Raw genomic sequence first — 17,938 nt, 5'->3', positions numbered from 1 at the left:
ATATGAAACAGAAACGTTCAAGGAAATGAAGTCTGAAACGATCAAGCTTTATAGTTTTTTTAATCAGCAGACCGTCCTCCACACACACACACACACACACAAACACACACACACACACACACACACACACACACACACACACATGCACACTCTCTCTCTCACACACACACACACACACACACACACACACATGAAAACACATACACCTAAACACACACACACACACACACACACACACACACACACACATGAAAACACACAAATACACCTAAACACACACACACACAAACACACATGAAAACTCACACAAATACACCTAAACACACACACACACACACACACACACACACACACACATGAAAACACACAAATACACCTAAACACACACACACACAAACACACATGAAAACTCACACAAATACACCTAAACACACACACACACACACACACACACACATGAAAACACACACAAATACACCTAAACACACACACACACACACACACACACACATACACCTAAACACACACCTAAACACACACACACACGAAAACACACACACACACACACACACACATGAAAACACACACACATACAGCTAAACACACAAACACACACACACACACACACACACACACACATGCACACTCTCTCACACACACACACACACACACACACACACATGAAAACACATACACCTAAACACACACACACACACACACACACATGAAAACACACAAATACACCTAAACACACACACACACAAATGTACACACACACACACACACACACATGAAAACACATACACCTAAACACACACACACACACACACACACATGAAAACACACAAATACACCTAAACACACACACACACACACATACACCTAAACACACACACACACGAAAACACACACACACACACACACACACACACACACACACACACACACACACACATGAAAACACACACACATACACCTAAACACACACACACACACACACACACATGAAAACACACACAAATACACCTAAACACACACACACACACACACACACACATACACCTAAACACACACCTAAACACACACACACACGAAAACACACACACACACACACACACACATGAAAACACACACACATACAGCTAAACACACAAACACACACACACACACACACACACACACACACACACACACACACATGCACACTCTCTCACACACACACACACACACACACACACATGAAAACACATACACCTAAACACACACACACACACACACACACACACATGAAAACACACAAATACACCTAAACACACACACACACAAATGTACACACACACACACACACAAACACACAAACACCACACACACACATGAAAACACACACAAATACACCTAAACACACACACACACACACATACACCTAAACACACACACACACGAAAACACACACACACACACACACACACACACACACACACACACACACACACACATGAAAACACACACACATACACCTAAACACACACACACACACACACACACACAGTGTTCCAATTCATATATTTATATTATGTAGTGAATGTACAGCGTAACAGTCAGCTCTCAGTTTTATAGTGAACTTGGTTCCCTTTTCCTATTCAGTTTTTCCATGTGTATCCCACTTTTAAACATATTAACTCAAAAATATGCAACGATGCACAAAAATACACCGGAAAATCCATAGCACCTTTGAAATATCAGTTCTGTAATATAGTTTTAAACATATTATATTATCTTTATCTCACATGATGTTCAAGAGGGATGATGTGCAAATCAGGGAACAGCAGCAGATGTTCAAATTCTCAAAATAGTTGAAAAGATGAGAATTAAAAGAAGCATGAATTCAATCAAAGCAGAAATTAGCAGAATATGACCTTGCACGCAAATAAAAAACACTTATCACACATTCCTAAAGGCAGAAAATCCTAAATGTTTGACGAAAGTGACAACTTCAAGTAAATTTTGAATTCGTTTTTTAATTACTGCCACTTGAAACACATCTTCATTTTTTTATTTTCTTCCCAGAGTCATAATTTAAAGGAATTATCCACTCCTACCTGATAGCTTGTCTGTATCGAGGTTACTGGAAAGAGAAGAGGAGAGAATAAAATGAGTCATGAGAAAAAAGAAAGCCTTAATTGAACTGGAGAAGAGTCAAGGATTGGAAAGCGGAGTCGTTAGCGAGGAGGATGTGTGGGCCGAGTTTTAAAGTGTAAACAGTCCAATTATGCTTCGTTCTGTTCACATCGCAGGGCTGAGGTGATGTTTCTCAGCAGATGGTACTAACTCACAGAGATAATGATCTCGCTAATGGACTAAAATACCAGTCAGATTTACACTAAAGCAGTTTAAATCAATTTAATAAATCATGTGCAAGCAGCTGGTTTCTGCACCGGGAAAGTGTCTGCATTATATTTACATTACTGTATATTGTGCCTGTCTTAAACTGTAGATGTGTTGCTTTCAATATATCGTATATAAGTATTTCTATATCTAAACTGAATGAATCTTTATAAACACCAAAAGCAAAGAAAAACAGTTTTTGCACAGTGTGAGCTGGCTGTATAATATTTATTTTAGCTGCATAAACTTTATTGCATATCATAGTCTTATAAAGTGTATTGCTTATTTTAGATTTGTTGCCAACAAAAACAAAAAATGAAAAACAGAATTTTATATATAATATATCATATTTAATATTAAATATAAAAGTTGAAAAATTCACATTGCATCATGTTTTTATTTTTAATCGCCCCATAAGATCAATTCTGAATTCACATAATGAATATGAGATTAAATTGAATGCAAAATAATATGCAGTTTAACTACATATTTCTTAATCATATTATTTGCATATTATTAATAATGTAACAAGATATAAATAAAGCCTAAGAAAATATGATAATAAAGATAATAAAACCCAAATATGATAATCTCCATAAAGCATCAGATTACGTACAGTAATATAATAATGTATTTTAAATTATAACACTTTTAATATTAAATCTAGAATCGGAAAAATACACATTGCATAATTTTTTTATTTTATCTTTTATTTACATTTTCTATATAATATTTTAAAATATATAATATTTAATATTAAATATAAAAGCTTAAAAATACACATTGCCTCAAGACACACACTCAAAGGTGAGATACATCTTAAATTCACTCTATAAATATAATACACAAAAGTATCCTGAACTCTAAATCAGAGACGCAGATAATCACTGTGAGTTACTAGTGTGAAGGAAACATGAGAAAGAATAAATCCCACACCTTCTGGATTGTTCATTTTCATGCTGAACTTCACATTCATATTCAATGAATTCAGATGCGAACAAATCTAAATACCCCAGTGTGTGTTGTCACATTAAATCGCCATCACAGCCAAAACACAAATATGAAAACAGAGTCTCGGGCTTCATAATTTGGTTGGATTTGCTTCGAGTGCTCCCTGATAGCATTAATGCAATTGTAATATTTCACTTGTTATTAGATTGAATTGCAGGGACCATATGTCTGTTAACATACAGATGATATATACATATATACATTATTTAATTTAGAATAATATCGATTAATTCAGGTAAACTGTGACACTTTTTGCCACTGAGATGGCTGAGAAAATATAATATTTTGTGTTATAATATTACAATATCTTAAATAATACGAAGGAATAGCCATTTTTCATATATTGAAAAATGTGACAATATTTGAACTTATACTATGTATGTCATTGTATATTCAATAATACCCTTCATAATATATAGATAAAATATGGTAATGTGAGTATAAATATATTTCATCAGAACATGTATGTGCAATATAAGCATGTACACAATTCTCTCTCTCTCTCTCTCTCTCTCTCTCTCTATATATATATATATATATATTATATATACATGCATTAATATATTAATCTATAACCAAACATGGTTCATGCATATATTGAAGTATACTGAAAGATCTAAGCGCTAATCTTGCATATATGGAAATTTTAACATTTCTTTTTTTATTATGAAGACATTCACTCTCTGGAATAATGTCTTAATGTTTGCTTGTGCGTCATACTCTTCTGAACGCTCTGCCAAGACTGACATGGAGGAGAATAAATCGTTAAATAAAGTCGTTATTTTTGTTTTCTTTGTGCACAAAAAGTATTCTCCTAGCTTCATATTTTTGGGTGAACTAACCCTTTAAAAACACTAACTTGATGAGATTCATACTTTAGCATATCAATTACATTGTTATATATAATTGTTTTTATTTTCTGATAGTGTAGTGTTTTTTTAATTAGAAAATGTGACTTGGACATGAATTTACATTTGATTAACACACTCACACACACACACACACACACACACACACACACACACACACACACACACACACACACACACACACACACACACACACACACATGTTTGTTTTTGTGTAAAGTGTGTTCATCCCATAGGCATAATGGTTTGTATTCTGTACAAACTGTATATTCTATCGCCATTCACCAACCTTACACCTAACCCTAACCCTCACAGGAAACTTTGTGCATTTTTACTTTCTCAAAAAAACTCATTCTGTATGATTTATAAGTGTTTTGAAAAATGGGGACATGGGTTATGTCCTCATAAGTCACCCTCTCCTTGTAATACCTGTACATACCCATGTCATTATACAGAGTTGTGTCCTGATATGACACAAAAACATGCCACACACACACACACACACACACACACACACACACACACACACACACACACACACTTCTTAAGTCGGAATGAGAATAGGAGCTGCTTAAAGAGATTCGATTCGAGAGCAGACCTAGACTAATGTACTGCGAGCATCTGAATGCAGTAATTGCATGGTGACCATTCTGACTGATTGCAGAACTATGCTTCACTTTCAGAGGAAAATCTGAGCTTGAAACTTTCTCTGTGTGTGTCACAGCTCTGCAATGCGGTTCTTTGTGGAGTCAAATTTGCAGCTTTGTTCCGTCGATGCCTTGGCTTCCCAGAACACATTTCTCACTGCTTTGATTGATACAAGCCACCTCGGGTCACGCTTTGATCCTCCCGCACGCCGAGGTTTAGCTGCTTGTTCAGTTTTCGTTCCAGATGCTTTAAAAAGCACAGCGTGCGGTGCGATATAATCACGCTACTCTCTGAAAGGCAACTAATTAGGAAACGAAAAATGTAACGTAGCCAAGAATACAGGTCACACAAACTCTGTCTAAACTGTGCGGAGAGTTGACGAAGTATGAACTGCACCCACTGATTGCACGCCCTTCTTGCGTTGTTTTAGCACTTGATTATCTAAAGGAATTATGCAAATAAGATAACGATGCAAAAAGGCATAAGTAATTAGTGCAGGTCGCCTGTGGAGGATGCAACAGTCAGGTGAGTTATAAAAACAGTAATGGTATTTTTAATTATTAAGCACATTAAATGCACCAGAAAAACGCTGTTTTGTAAAGAAGTTGTGGTTAAAGTATATACTTGGTTTGCCGTCCATCGATGGAGTAGAAAAGCTCACGCAGCTCGTCGGTTGTCAGTATCCCATCAGCAAAGTAGGCTTTGAACTCCTCGAAGGACAGTTTCCCGTCATCTGCAAGAAGACACAAGAGGAAAGATTTCAGAGAATCAGCAATCGCATCTGTTGCCAAGTTTCCATCCAAGGACTTGTTACGCAAAAAACGTAGTTGAGGCATCAGAATGTTTACAGATAAAGCTGGTGTCAATGCTAATTATTGCTAAAATGCTAAATTTTTCTGTTTAACTTTAGTTGTGGATGTCGATACTTCACAAAGAACTAGTAATTATTAAAACAAATAAATGACAGAATTAAATATGCATCCATGTTTATATGTTGCTTCCATTAAATCTGTGTTTCTCAGTAATGTTTAAGGATGCGTTAAATGTATTTGGACTTTGGAAAAGCCCTGATAAAATCTGAAAAAAATTGATAAAAGTGCTGTTTTTTATTATCAACATAAATGGTCTACATTGCAGTTTATTTGGACAAAAACCATCCAATTAGACAGAAAGAGACATGCAAAGCCTCCAATCACAGTTTGTTTTGTTTTTGCATGATGTTTAAGGGCGGGTTTAATAAAAATAAATAAATAAAAGGGTCTACTACACATACATATAATATCAAATAAACTGCAGAAAAGTGTGCATCCGAATGCAATAAGTACAGATTTCAATAAACAGTTGCTTGTGCATATCTAGTTTATTTCCTCAAACAAAACTGAATATTTTAAATACCTGATCCTACAAACCTTGCATACTTGAAATTAGTTCTTCTTCAATCATTGTTCATAATATCAATCCAGTATCTCATGGAGTAGGCAGTTTAATGTGACTCTAAAGCATCACAAAAAGTGTTATTGACTACACATCTCAATAGATGCAGCTATAACAATCTTCCACATAATTTCATCATCATTTAAAAAATTACTGCTGCCATGATGATCAATAAAAACTATACAGGTCTTTTACAAAATGATATTCATTTTACCAACTAACCTTTTATGAGTAGTAATGCCGTAAGTAATTAAATGCATTAACTGCACCAGAAAAATAGCATTGAGTTTTGTAAATGAGTTGCGATACATTAATGTAATGCTGCTTATTGAAAAGTGCATAGTGAAATGGTTGACACCGCAAGTTTATTCTGACAAAAAACACCCATTTAGACATGCAAAGTGACCAATCAGTTGATGTTTTGGAGTACGTTTAACTAAAAAAAAAAAAAAACTCAATATGGAAATGTGTCCATGCATTAACGCAGATTTCAATAAACAATTTCCTAATGGCCTGGTACAAACCTCTGCACCTTGAGTTTTTAAAAATGGTGATGCAGTCTGGTTAGAGCTTGCAATGTTTGCTAGATCTTTCTAGTTTTGTGTGCAACACGCATCAAACAGTCAGCGAATGCAATGTCTGAAATACTTCTCCTCAGCCCATGACAAGTGTCTTTATTATGTCAGATGAACACCTGGCGATGCTATTTACTGACAGAAGACGTCATAGATCAACCTTGATACAGTATGTGAACTACCATCTGCTGTTAGTGCATCTGCTCTTGTTATTAGGTGAAGTAGAGAACGTGTCATCCATCAAGAGCCCAAAGAGAAATATACACCACTAAATCAGGAAAGATTTACAATGGTGGACAATTAAAGAGCTTTGACTGGATAAAACACTCTAAACTATCAATCAGACGAAAGAAAGCATTGAGTAGACTCATGTTGAGCATTTAGAGACTTGGATATTAATGTGTCACATTTTATCCAGAAGATTTTAAAGGGTTAAAGAAGATTAGATTGATATTCAGAGGAAGTTATTACAGTAGCCTGCGTTTGCACCTCTGAGAACTTTTATATTGGAACAGAGGAAAGAAAAGTTTCAGGCATAAATCAAAGCGAGATGCAGTCTGTCTCCAGGGCCAGAGATCAGACGAGAACATCAGTTCACTCCTCTCTGAGAAACAATACAGCCAAAATTAAAGTCAAACACGTATAAAGCACACATTTTGATCTACAAATCAACTATGGATGAACCAGAAGAACAATAATTACGATAAAATGGCTCAAAAGATAAATTGTAAGTGTTCAAAATCGCGATTCTTTCCTGGCGGACGATAAAACAGGAAAGAAAACTAACTAGAAACCACCTTAAAAATCACATATACAGGTTTACTTGATATAAAACTCTTGCACACATCAGCTAGACATCCAGTTCACAAATCTGCAGTTTCACTCACACTTCAAAGGCGTTGGATACTTCATTACACGTGAGGCTCATATTCAGTGCATTAGAGCACTGTCCAACGTCTCCAATTAAATCTGACGACCATCTGGGTTCAGTCTCTTCACGACAGACGGTCACTGATCACACTCTCCGCTTCTGAGCCAAACAGTGACACCTTCTTCATTCTCCATCTTTTGGTAATTAAAGGACACTGAAGCCAGCCAAAGATACACTTAAGAAGAAAACAATGTTTTGACCAGAACCTGAATTATGCTGGAAGAAACATCAGCACTTTCAGAGCGGAAAGAAAGATTGCAGTTTTCTCTCTAGGGATCTTCTGTGAGTGTCTAAATACTAGAAATTTAGTGGGTAGTTAAACTGCATTATACACAAATATGAAATATTTACAACACGGGTAAATCTGTTTTTAAATAACAGTGTGAATGGCAAAAATCACAGTCAGTCTGGGTTACTGTCATTGAAATAAATTAAAAAAACTATCAGTTTGCACTATACGAAATATTACACAAAAGTGAAAAATATGATATATGCTACCAGCTGAAAGTTTGGGGTTTGTGAGATTTTTTTTTTTTAAGTTAGTATTTTTGTTGCCAAACGTGACAAATACATTTACATTAAATATATATATGAACATGCCAGATTAAAGTGTGGTTTCTAAAATGCTATGGGCCACATCCTCAATCAGATTAAAGCATGAAAATCAGAAACTTAGCACTTTACGGTCTGAACGTATACTACATCAAGCCCGAGTTTGGTCATCGATGGATTGTTAACATTTGCTTTGTTTTCTTGCCTAACATCACCTGACATTTCAAGGTCAAAGTTTAATTCTCAGTAATATCTGAAGTTCGGCATGAGCTCCAATCAGCCGCAGACCGCAAGCAGCTCTTGTGGTTAATGGAGACACCGGAGAGACAGGTTTGGCTTTCAGGAGACTGTTATCTTCTCTTATTTAGTCTCAAACTAATGTGCTATTCTGTGTTGTCGCCTGGGGATCAGCAGACCCTAATGCATCTTCCTAAGGGTTTCCCACCCATCCCATGCTGTGCTTCAAACACATTTCCTTCAGCGAGGGTGGAGCAGTGTGAAAGAACGTCGTCTGGTACCGTAACTTCAGGGATTTATTCTGTTAAAGCCTGATTTGTTTTCCCTCACACACATCTGCACTTTTCAAACATTTATTGGTTTTAGACATTTAAAAAACATTTGAAAACACTGACAACACAGTTAATTTGCATGCACCTTTGGGTTGTTTTAAAACTAAATTCACTAAAGAAATTAATGCAAATCATTGTGCAAACATACACTAAATTTTTGACATTGCACGTATCAACACAAAATCTGTTAAATTAGCCCTTTAATAGTTCTCCCAAAACTATAAAGATTTTCTGCAAATGTCCTCATGTTTCAGGCCATCCAAGAGGTTTATTTCTTCATCAGATTTGGAGAAATGTAGCATTGCATAACTGGCTCACCAATGAATCCTCAGCAGTGAATGGGTGCCGTCAGAATGAGAGTCCAAACAGCTGATAAAAACATCACAATAATCCACAGCACTCCAGTACACCAGTTAACATCTGGAGAAGACAAAATATGCGTGTTTGTAAGAAACACTTCTGGACTATTGTGATGTTTTTATCATCTCTCATTCTGACGGCACCCATTCACTGCAGAGCATCCATTGATGAGACACTGATGCAATGCTGCATTTCTCCAAATCTGATGAAGAAACAAACTCATCTACATCTTGGATGACCTGAGGGTGAGCACATATACAGCCAGGAGATGAATATAAAACCTCCATTAGCGATTCTGTCAAAGTCACCAGGTGTTCACCAGCGACCGACCCAGCAGTCCATCCAGAACCTGCCCCGAGTAATAGCAGACAAACGGCTCTTTTCTCTTGCCCACGTCTGTCCAACGCTGTAAGGATCCAAAATAATTGCCAAGAGTTTCTTTGAGGCTAAAACATATATTACATCTCACAGCTGTCACAATGGGAGAAAAGGCTGAATGTCAGTCTGAAGGAGACTTTCTAAGACATGCATTCCGTGCGATGGAGGTCTGACAGAATAAAACAGAGAAAATTATAATTCATTCTTTATCTCGCCATGAACACGACCTCAAGGCTTCAGTAAATCATCAAGACTGTATTCAAATAAAAAAGCAGCAGGTGGTCAAACGTAAAGCTTTTTAAATGCATACATAACACATACATTTAAACAGATTATGAGCATTTTGGATGCATAAATATTCATTTGTGTATCAGTGACACAATTACCCTGTAGACACTGCGAACAACAACCAGAGATGCATGTGAATATTTCATGCCTAAAGTAGTTTGATTTCCACACGAGAGAAAAAAAAAAAAACAGTATTTCAATAATTTAAAGCACATTTTTTAATCTTTTCTTTGTACACAGGAACTGCTTTTTTTCTGAAGACAAGGTTCAAAGGGAAATTCTTTCACATTAAAAACGGGAGAGAGGCAAAGTTGGATTTGGATTCCAGAGGACAGTCTCTTCTGTGCGAGCTGCCATGGTGATGCTTCTTTAAGCTCTTTCTCATTCGGTGGCTCTCGCTGGAGAATTGCAGTTTTCACATGTCATTTTTCATCTTACTATGGCTGTCGGATAAGCTTTACTGCTCAGAACAGATATGAAAAAAGGGCCAATTTTTAAAGATATTTCAACTGAAGCTAAGGTAAGAAATGCATTACCTTGAAAAATGACCTATAGCACAAAAATAAAATAAAAACGAACATTACTTGATATGCAAGGATGTTGCTATGGTGTTCTGAATGCATGGTTGCTTACCAGTGATTCAATGATCCATTCATAAAGATTTGCTTTGTGTCTAAATGAATCTGCTGTTTTGAATGAATCATTTGAGCCAGTGATTCAATTATCCGTTCGTTATGACAATCACTTGCATCGTTTCTAAGTGAATTAGCCATTTTGAACAAATCGTATGAATGAATGAGTCAATGAATCACTCATTGAGACAGGAACTTGCCACCACCTTCTGGATGTTTCCGTGTCATATTTATTCATCCACGACAGGCCTAAATTAGCTAAAGTACCAGCACAAAAAGACACTCATTAAAATATTGTTTAATGACCAATATCAGCATGATTTTTCCCCCAAAACATATTTTTTTGTAAGTATCGCACACCCCTAATTTTAGCCTCTGCATCCTCATAAACACACTCATCTTTCCTCTCCAGTTTCAGATGCTGAAACTGACCTTCTTTCAGGCAATCCGTTTCTGTTACATAACACAGACGACTGTGGGGGTGACACAGTTAGAAGAACTACATACCACAACAATAATATCGAAGCGGTTGAAGCTGCAGAGTGTAATTGCAAATCTGTAGCAAACAAAACTGCTAAATAATGACTGTTTTCAAACAGGTTTCACAAACATTACTACCTCTTCTACACTGCTCCATGCCTGTCATTGGTCAGTCAAACATATAGCTCCGCCCCCAAACTCATACCATTGGTTGAGCAGTTTTTGGTTAGCAGATGAATGTTAACTCATGAAGTTAAACTACCAATAACTGACTATAAAATCACCGGCAACTATTCAAACTTATATACAGTTACACATAACTGTTAACTAGTTTAGTAAGAGTTCATTAAAGCATCGAAATCAACAAGCAATGGTCTAAATCTGCCATTGATGGATGCTTTAAAGTTTAAATAACCTAACTATGCCCATTAGTTTTCTTACATAGCAGATAAAATTTCAGCATATATTCAAACAATTTTGCAAATTATTAATTATTAATAGGCCTTTTTTGCCAATGCTGATACAATTATCTTTAACTGAAGTAAAGTAAAATAAATTAAATATAAATATTTAAATTAAATATAAATATTTAAATTAAATTAAATTAAATTAAATTAAATTAAATTAAATTAAATTAAATTAAATTAAATTAAATTAAAAATTAAAATGTTTTATTTAATTTAAATATAAATAATTTAAATATAAATATTAGATTAAAAACTTAAAAAACAATAATGAAACTGTAATTAGATATATAATCCCTTCCTCAAAGTGAAATTTCGAAGTTTAACAGAAAAGCTGGCTTTAGAAAGGACCGGCACAGGCCTGTGGGAGAGAGTTTATTAACTAGTGTAGTGTGAGGCAGGATGGGCTAGCTTTGACTCAGCTTCTAATCTTTAGTTGCTGAGCTCAAAATCCTCACAGAAGAGCTGAAGCTCGACTCAAAGCTCAGTTTATTCTCGAGAGGAGAATAGCAGCCAAACTGTTATTATTTCCCACTCGTCTAACTCAGTGCTCTACTTAGCAACTGCACTCTAGTTGAGCACCAACAGCTCATTGAATCAATGCTTTCTCATCTATTATTGGCTGATCAAATGCAACTCAAATTCAACTTGGGAGATATTTGAAAAAGGCTCAGGTTAGGTGTGTAACAATGATTCCCTAAAGTGAATGAGATGCTGCGTTGAAACGCCTCGGCATGACCCTGTCAGAGATATGTGTGGAATCAGTGCAATGGAGAAGTGAGATGTCACGAGCGAAGTGACATGTGTCTATGTTAGCTTCTGATTGGACCAAGTAAGCACCTGCATGGATGCAGGGAGTATGCAGGTAGATGCAGTGTCTCGTTCACTTTTGGGAACCATAGTTACATACATAACCTGAGACGTTCCCCATCAGGGAACTTGAGCTGCATTAGAACGTTTGGGAACAAGAGAGAGAGTCTACTAAGGGAACCAGTCTCTCTGGCCTGAAGCGGATGGCCGGCAAGGAATGACCGACCAAACACAAGCAGTTTCTTCCTTGCTCTTTTATCTAGTTTGGAGTGGCATACTGATCCAGGAAGGCTCTGCGTTGTACCAAATATCTTCCACTTCTTAATAATAGACTTTTAAATGTTTTTGTTTCCATCTCCTGACCTGTGCCTGTCCATAACTTTATCCTGGAGATCTATTGATGGGTGCCCATAGTTGATTGTTTGCTTCAGTTGCACTACCAAGGGCTGAGATGCTCCATGACAGCTCTTTACATGCTGAGCTAATCGAAATGAGCACAGCAGATCATAGCTGAAAGTCACATGGCTTTGTGTGCCATTGAGAAGAGTTTACACGTCATTTTAAGGAGGGGGTGATCCTTTTTCCCACTCACTGATCCTGTTTATTTATTTATTCTGATATGTTGGTGTAATATCTCTCACTTGTATGTTATGAGATGCACTGAGTAAATACAGCCGGATAAAACAAAAACTGTCCATCAACATTTCAGGCAGCAAAGCAACAAAATGTGATTATTTTGGTGGTGGTGGTTGCTATACCCACTGTGTGTGTGTTTTGTGTGTATACATATATATTAGGGCTGGTAATTTAACATGTTAACTAGATTAATTAATTAATTATGGAGAAAAATAACGTGTTAAAATTATTAACGCATTTAACGCACTTGCCCCGTCCCAGACATATATGGATCATCTGCCATTTAATAGTCGATCGATGACTAATGAGGCAGAGCAACAACGTGATGGTGCCTGGAAAATGTCTCTAAAATTCAAGATATGGGGCAAAATGCCCCTGTTTGAGATTGTGTCTCATATTTACATCCCATATTTAAGAAATATCACAAGAGAAGTAGGCTAAGTGCAATATCACACGAGTGCAAATGTGATACTCATCTTATACAACAGTTCATTAAGAAGTTAATATTGCGTTAATTTAGAGACAACGTTGACTGTTTTGCTCAATTTTGCCAACCAACATATAAAGATAAATCAGAACTGATCATCCCCGAGCAACCCACAGCGGCTTTTCATTTCTTAATCCACGTTTTGAATGAATTTGGTGAACCATTTGGCGGACCATTGGCCATCGTCATGATGGCTTTGAAGCGGCACTGCACAGACCGATCGGTGTATGACATCAAAGTATCACGAAAGCGATTCAGAAGCACAAGGAGTCATCTGCTCTCTTGCAGACAAACCTAATGATTCAATAAACCATTCATAAAGAACCATTTACTTCACTCCTGAAGCAATCAGCAATTTGAACGAATCAAATGAATGAATAAATGACTTTATCATTAAGCTATTTACCACCACCTACTGGCAGTTTTAGTTTATTTCATTAAAGAAATAATACAATAATATTTTCACAGTAATAATAATAAAAATAAGAACATATATTATTAAACCAAAAATGACTAAAAGAACGTAAAATGGTCTAAAAGAGTAGGCTATATGTAATACATTTTATCAAACAAAATATTTCTTGCTGAACCTAATTTTTGTATTCTTTGATGGTTTACACAACAATGACTTTAAATTATCTTTTGTGAGTAATCACTCCAAATTTGATGTGTGATTAATTAGATAAAAAATTTTAATCACTTATAAGTCCTAATATATATACTGTATATAGAACTACATACCACAACAATAATATTGAAGCGGTTAAAGCTGCAGAATGTAATTGCAAATCTGTAGCAAACAAAACTGCAAATAATGACTGTTTTCAAACAGGTTTCACAAACATTACTGCCTCTTCTACACTGCTCCATGCCTGTCAGTCAAACATATAGCTCCGCCCCCAAACTCATACCATTGGTTGAGCAAGTTCTGTGTGGTTGCTAGGATGTCTAGGTGGTTGCTGGGTGCTGTGAGTGGTTGCTATGGTATCCTAGAAGGTTGCTATGGTCATCTAGGTGGTCACTAAGGTGTTCCTTTTTTCAACATTTTGTGCAACTGAGATGGCAAAGGTACATGTTAGAGGTCTGTTCAAATCACTAACTCACAGTAACACTGACGCAGCCTCAGCAAAGCCCACTAATTATGGCTTTTACACAGCACTTTCTCTCTCTGCCGCTCTAATATTCTCCCACTCCACTTCTCTTTCAACTGCTCTCCGTCTTTGGCAATGATGAGAGCATGATTGAAGTGGCAAGAAGGTAATTGACATTCTGTAACAATGATAATGACCTCTGAAAGGACTGTGCTGCCACTCATTTCTGATTTGTTTGGACAGTGCATCGTTCCGTTCATTTGGCCCTCTCCCACTTCGTGCATTACAGGCCTTTCAAGAATAAAAAGCATTTTGTGAAAGGCTGGCTGTTGGCTCCGGCTCAGATTAACCAGTGGGCCACCTGCACATGTGCCTGAGGATTACTCCGTGGCTTCAAACTCTCACAGATATTATGCATCCTGAATAAAAATGAAAGAATGTAGTTTTTGCAACCGGCAATTTTAGCATTCCCAGAAATTACAAAACATTTTCAGCTCATTGTCCAAATTAAGATCTGATTCTGTTCCACCAACAATGCCAAAATTAAAGAGAACAAATTATGCCCCTTACAAGATCATAAGAGATATTCATCTTAAAATAACCCACAGATTATTCATTATACTATGCCAATAATATATTTTTTTTATCATAATCAAAAACATTTGTGCATGTCTTTAAATGCAAATGAATCACTTCAGAATCAAGCTGGAAGCAGTAGGTCATCTGGGTACTTTTGTCTACTTTTTTATAACTACTGTGAATTCGGACATACTTCTTGTTTTTCACTTACTAAATAGTGGAGAAGTATGCAATTTTGGATGTAGCCACCATTTTAAGACATACTGTGTACACTTAATTATGTTCAAAAACAATATAAAATGCATTTTGCATACATTTGATCAAATGTATAATTTGAAAGCTCTGGATAAAAACTCTACCGAATGCATGAATGTAAATGTTGAGAACTCAATATGAACTTTTTTCACGATTAAATTATTAATTTTGTTGCCTCATCTGTGTCGTTGTGTCTCATGTCTCCTTTTTTATAGGAAAAAAATCTGAGACAATGTCGAACTCATTTATTCAAATGCACGCACACTCGGAAAGACTGTCAACCAATGCATCAGGATATTCATGCAAAATGCAAACTATTTATGTCACTAAGCAAAAACAAAAAATGCTTTTCATTCCATTGATTTGAATGGGAATTAAGACTTCCAGTTGAACCGCCGTGCAAAAGTAATGAAAAAAAAAAAACACTTCAAAATTGACATCTAAAAAGGTCACACTCACCGTTTTTGTCAGCTCGACGGAAAATCTGCGAAGAGATAAAGATGGAAAAACATTCAATGGCCAGTTTATCAACGTGAGCAGCATTCAGAAGCATTGGGGACTCATGGAAATGCTCAGTGCTGATCAATACCGAAAATAATTTGGCCTGAATGTCTTCTTTAGAGCTTTGCTGTGTTCCTCTGCAACACTGATGGAACGTGACATTATAACTGAGATGCTTTATAAAGCCTGGTAGGAAACAAACAAGCCATGCTCTCAAAAACCGTCCACATGCACAAAACACACACCTTTTATGGAGGCAAATGTAGAATTGCTATAGTGGCGCTAAAAGACTTTCACTATAAGAGAAAGTTACTAATATTTTCTTTTTCTAATGATCTTTTTAAACGTTTATGTAGTTCTGGTCTTTCTCTGAGTTTCTCTTCTAGAATCTTCTTTTACTTTTTACATCGGCCTGTTTATTATATCTTATAAATCTTACAGCAAAAACGAGCAAAACAAAGGATGATGGAATGCTACATTTCTCCTAAATAAGTTCATCTGAAGAAAAAAACGTAGATGGATTGAGGAAACTCTTTTTGTAACATTTCTAAATAAACGTGCAGTTTCGCAAGCTTGATGAAATACAAACAACTTACAAACACAGCTAGCTAACTTGCAGAATTAAAATGTCATTCAGACAGATGGTATTAACTAAAACCAATAGTTGGATTCACACACTGAGAGCCACACAGCAGATTAATCTGAGCAGAATGACACCGGGATGCAGATCAAAAGGTGAAATATACTTTGTTTATGAAGAACAGGTCACATCTCTGTTCATGACCCAGCTTTATTTAACACAATAAGGTTTGTAAAAGTCAGATGAGCGATAGTGCATTGCCAAAAGATAAGTGTAGGATAATGCATCATTAACAATGTTGTTTAAAGGTCATCTGAGCTTCCTGTCGAGAGATCGTTTCCAATGGCTCTCTGGCAGGTGTTGAGTCAGTGGGGAGACACGGGTCCTACTGACTCCGTTCACTAGAAAGACAACAAACGATTCACAAAGCACAATACCAGTTGAGTTACGGCTTATAAATAGGCTTGACAGCATCTTAGTTCATCTAAATCTCTTTCTCCTTCAGAGTCCACGGTTTAGTGTGAGCGCATAAGAGCTTCAAACACGGGCCGAGGGAATTATAAGAAGCTGTTTGCTCTTCTCATGTCTGTCAGCTTGAGAAATTTAGGATATGGACCCTAGAAAGATTAGTAATTACAGCCTCGGGGAGCGAATAATACCTCCCACAAACACAGCCTCTGTACTTTTATTGACAAAAGCTAGTTTTAAAGTTATTTAATATTTTAATTAGCAGATCATGTACCTCTTTATTTATTTTTTTGTCAATGTGGGTCACTTATCCCTAGGGGAAATATTTTTTTTTTGCTAAAAATCTCTCTGATATACATACAGTACATATATTAAACATAGTGTCATATGAAGTAAAAACTTGTATTAATAAACATATAAAAAAAGGAACAATTTCAAATATCTTGTTCATACAAGTTTTTGACATGAACATGAATATCCATCCTAAAACCTGTCCATACATGTTCATAATATATAAGTAAATATAAAAAATATATAAAAACAAAGATTTTTTTTTTTTTTTGCATGTATGTTGTTTTAATATAGTTGCAAATACAGTACAGACCAAAAGTTTGGAAACATGACTATTTTTAATGTTTTTGAAAGAAGTTTCTTCTGCTCGTCAAGCCTGCATTTATTTGATCAAAAATACAGAAAAAACAGTAATATTGTGAAATATTATTACAACTTAAAATAATAGTTTTCTATTTGAATATACTTTAAAAAAATAATTTATTCCTGTGATGCAAAGCTGAAGTTTCAGCATCATTCCTCCAGCCTTCAGTGTCACATGTAACATCAGTCGATCACATGATCATTTAGAAATCATTCTAATATTCTGATTTATTATGAGTGTTGGAAACAGTTCTGCTGTCTAATATATTTGATCAATAAAAGGTTAAAAAGAACTGCATTT

General features: G+C 35.9%; 1 protein-coding gene across 1 annotated transcript in view; it reads right to left on the bottom strand.

Annotated features, from left to right (window-relative positions):
* The window catches only part of LOC128016047 (N-terminal EF-hand calcium-binding protein 1), a 31,284-nt gene that overhangs the window by 10,614 nt on the left and 2,732 nt on the right, over nucleotides 1-17,938 (bottom strand). Inside the window, exons 2-4 of the mRNA XM_052600367.1 lie at nucleotides 15,894-15,918; nucleotides 5,538-5,646; nucleotides 2,100-2,125 (exon numbers count right to left, since the gene is read on the bottom strand). Coding sequence (XP_052456327.1) covers nucleotides 2,100-2,125; nucleotides 5,538-5,646; nucleotides 15,894-15,918 — 160 coding nt within the window. The remainder of the gene's footprint in view (nucleotides 1-2,099; nucleotides 2,126-5,537; nucleotides 5,647-15,893; nucleotides 15,919-17,938) is intronic.

The sequence above is a fragment of the Carassius gibelio genome, chromosome A6 (genome assembly GCF_023724105.1).
Source record: "Carassius gibelio isolate Cgi1373 ecotype wild population from Czech Republic chromosome A6, carGib1.2-hapl.c, whole genome shotgun sequence".
Taxonomy (NCBI): domain Eukaryota; kingdom Metazoa; phylum Chordata; class Actinopteri; order Cypriniformes; family Cyprinidae; genus Carassius; species Carassius gibelio.
Note: the sequence above shows the minus strand (reverse complement) of the source record. Positions and strands in the feature narration are given on the sequence as shown.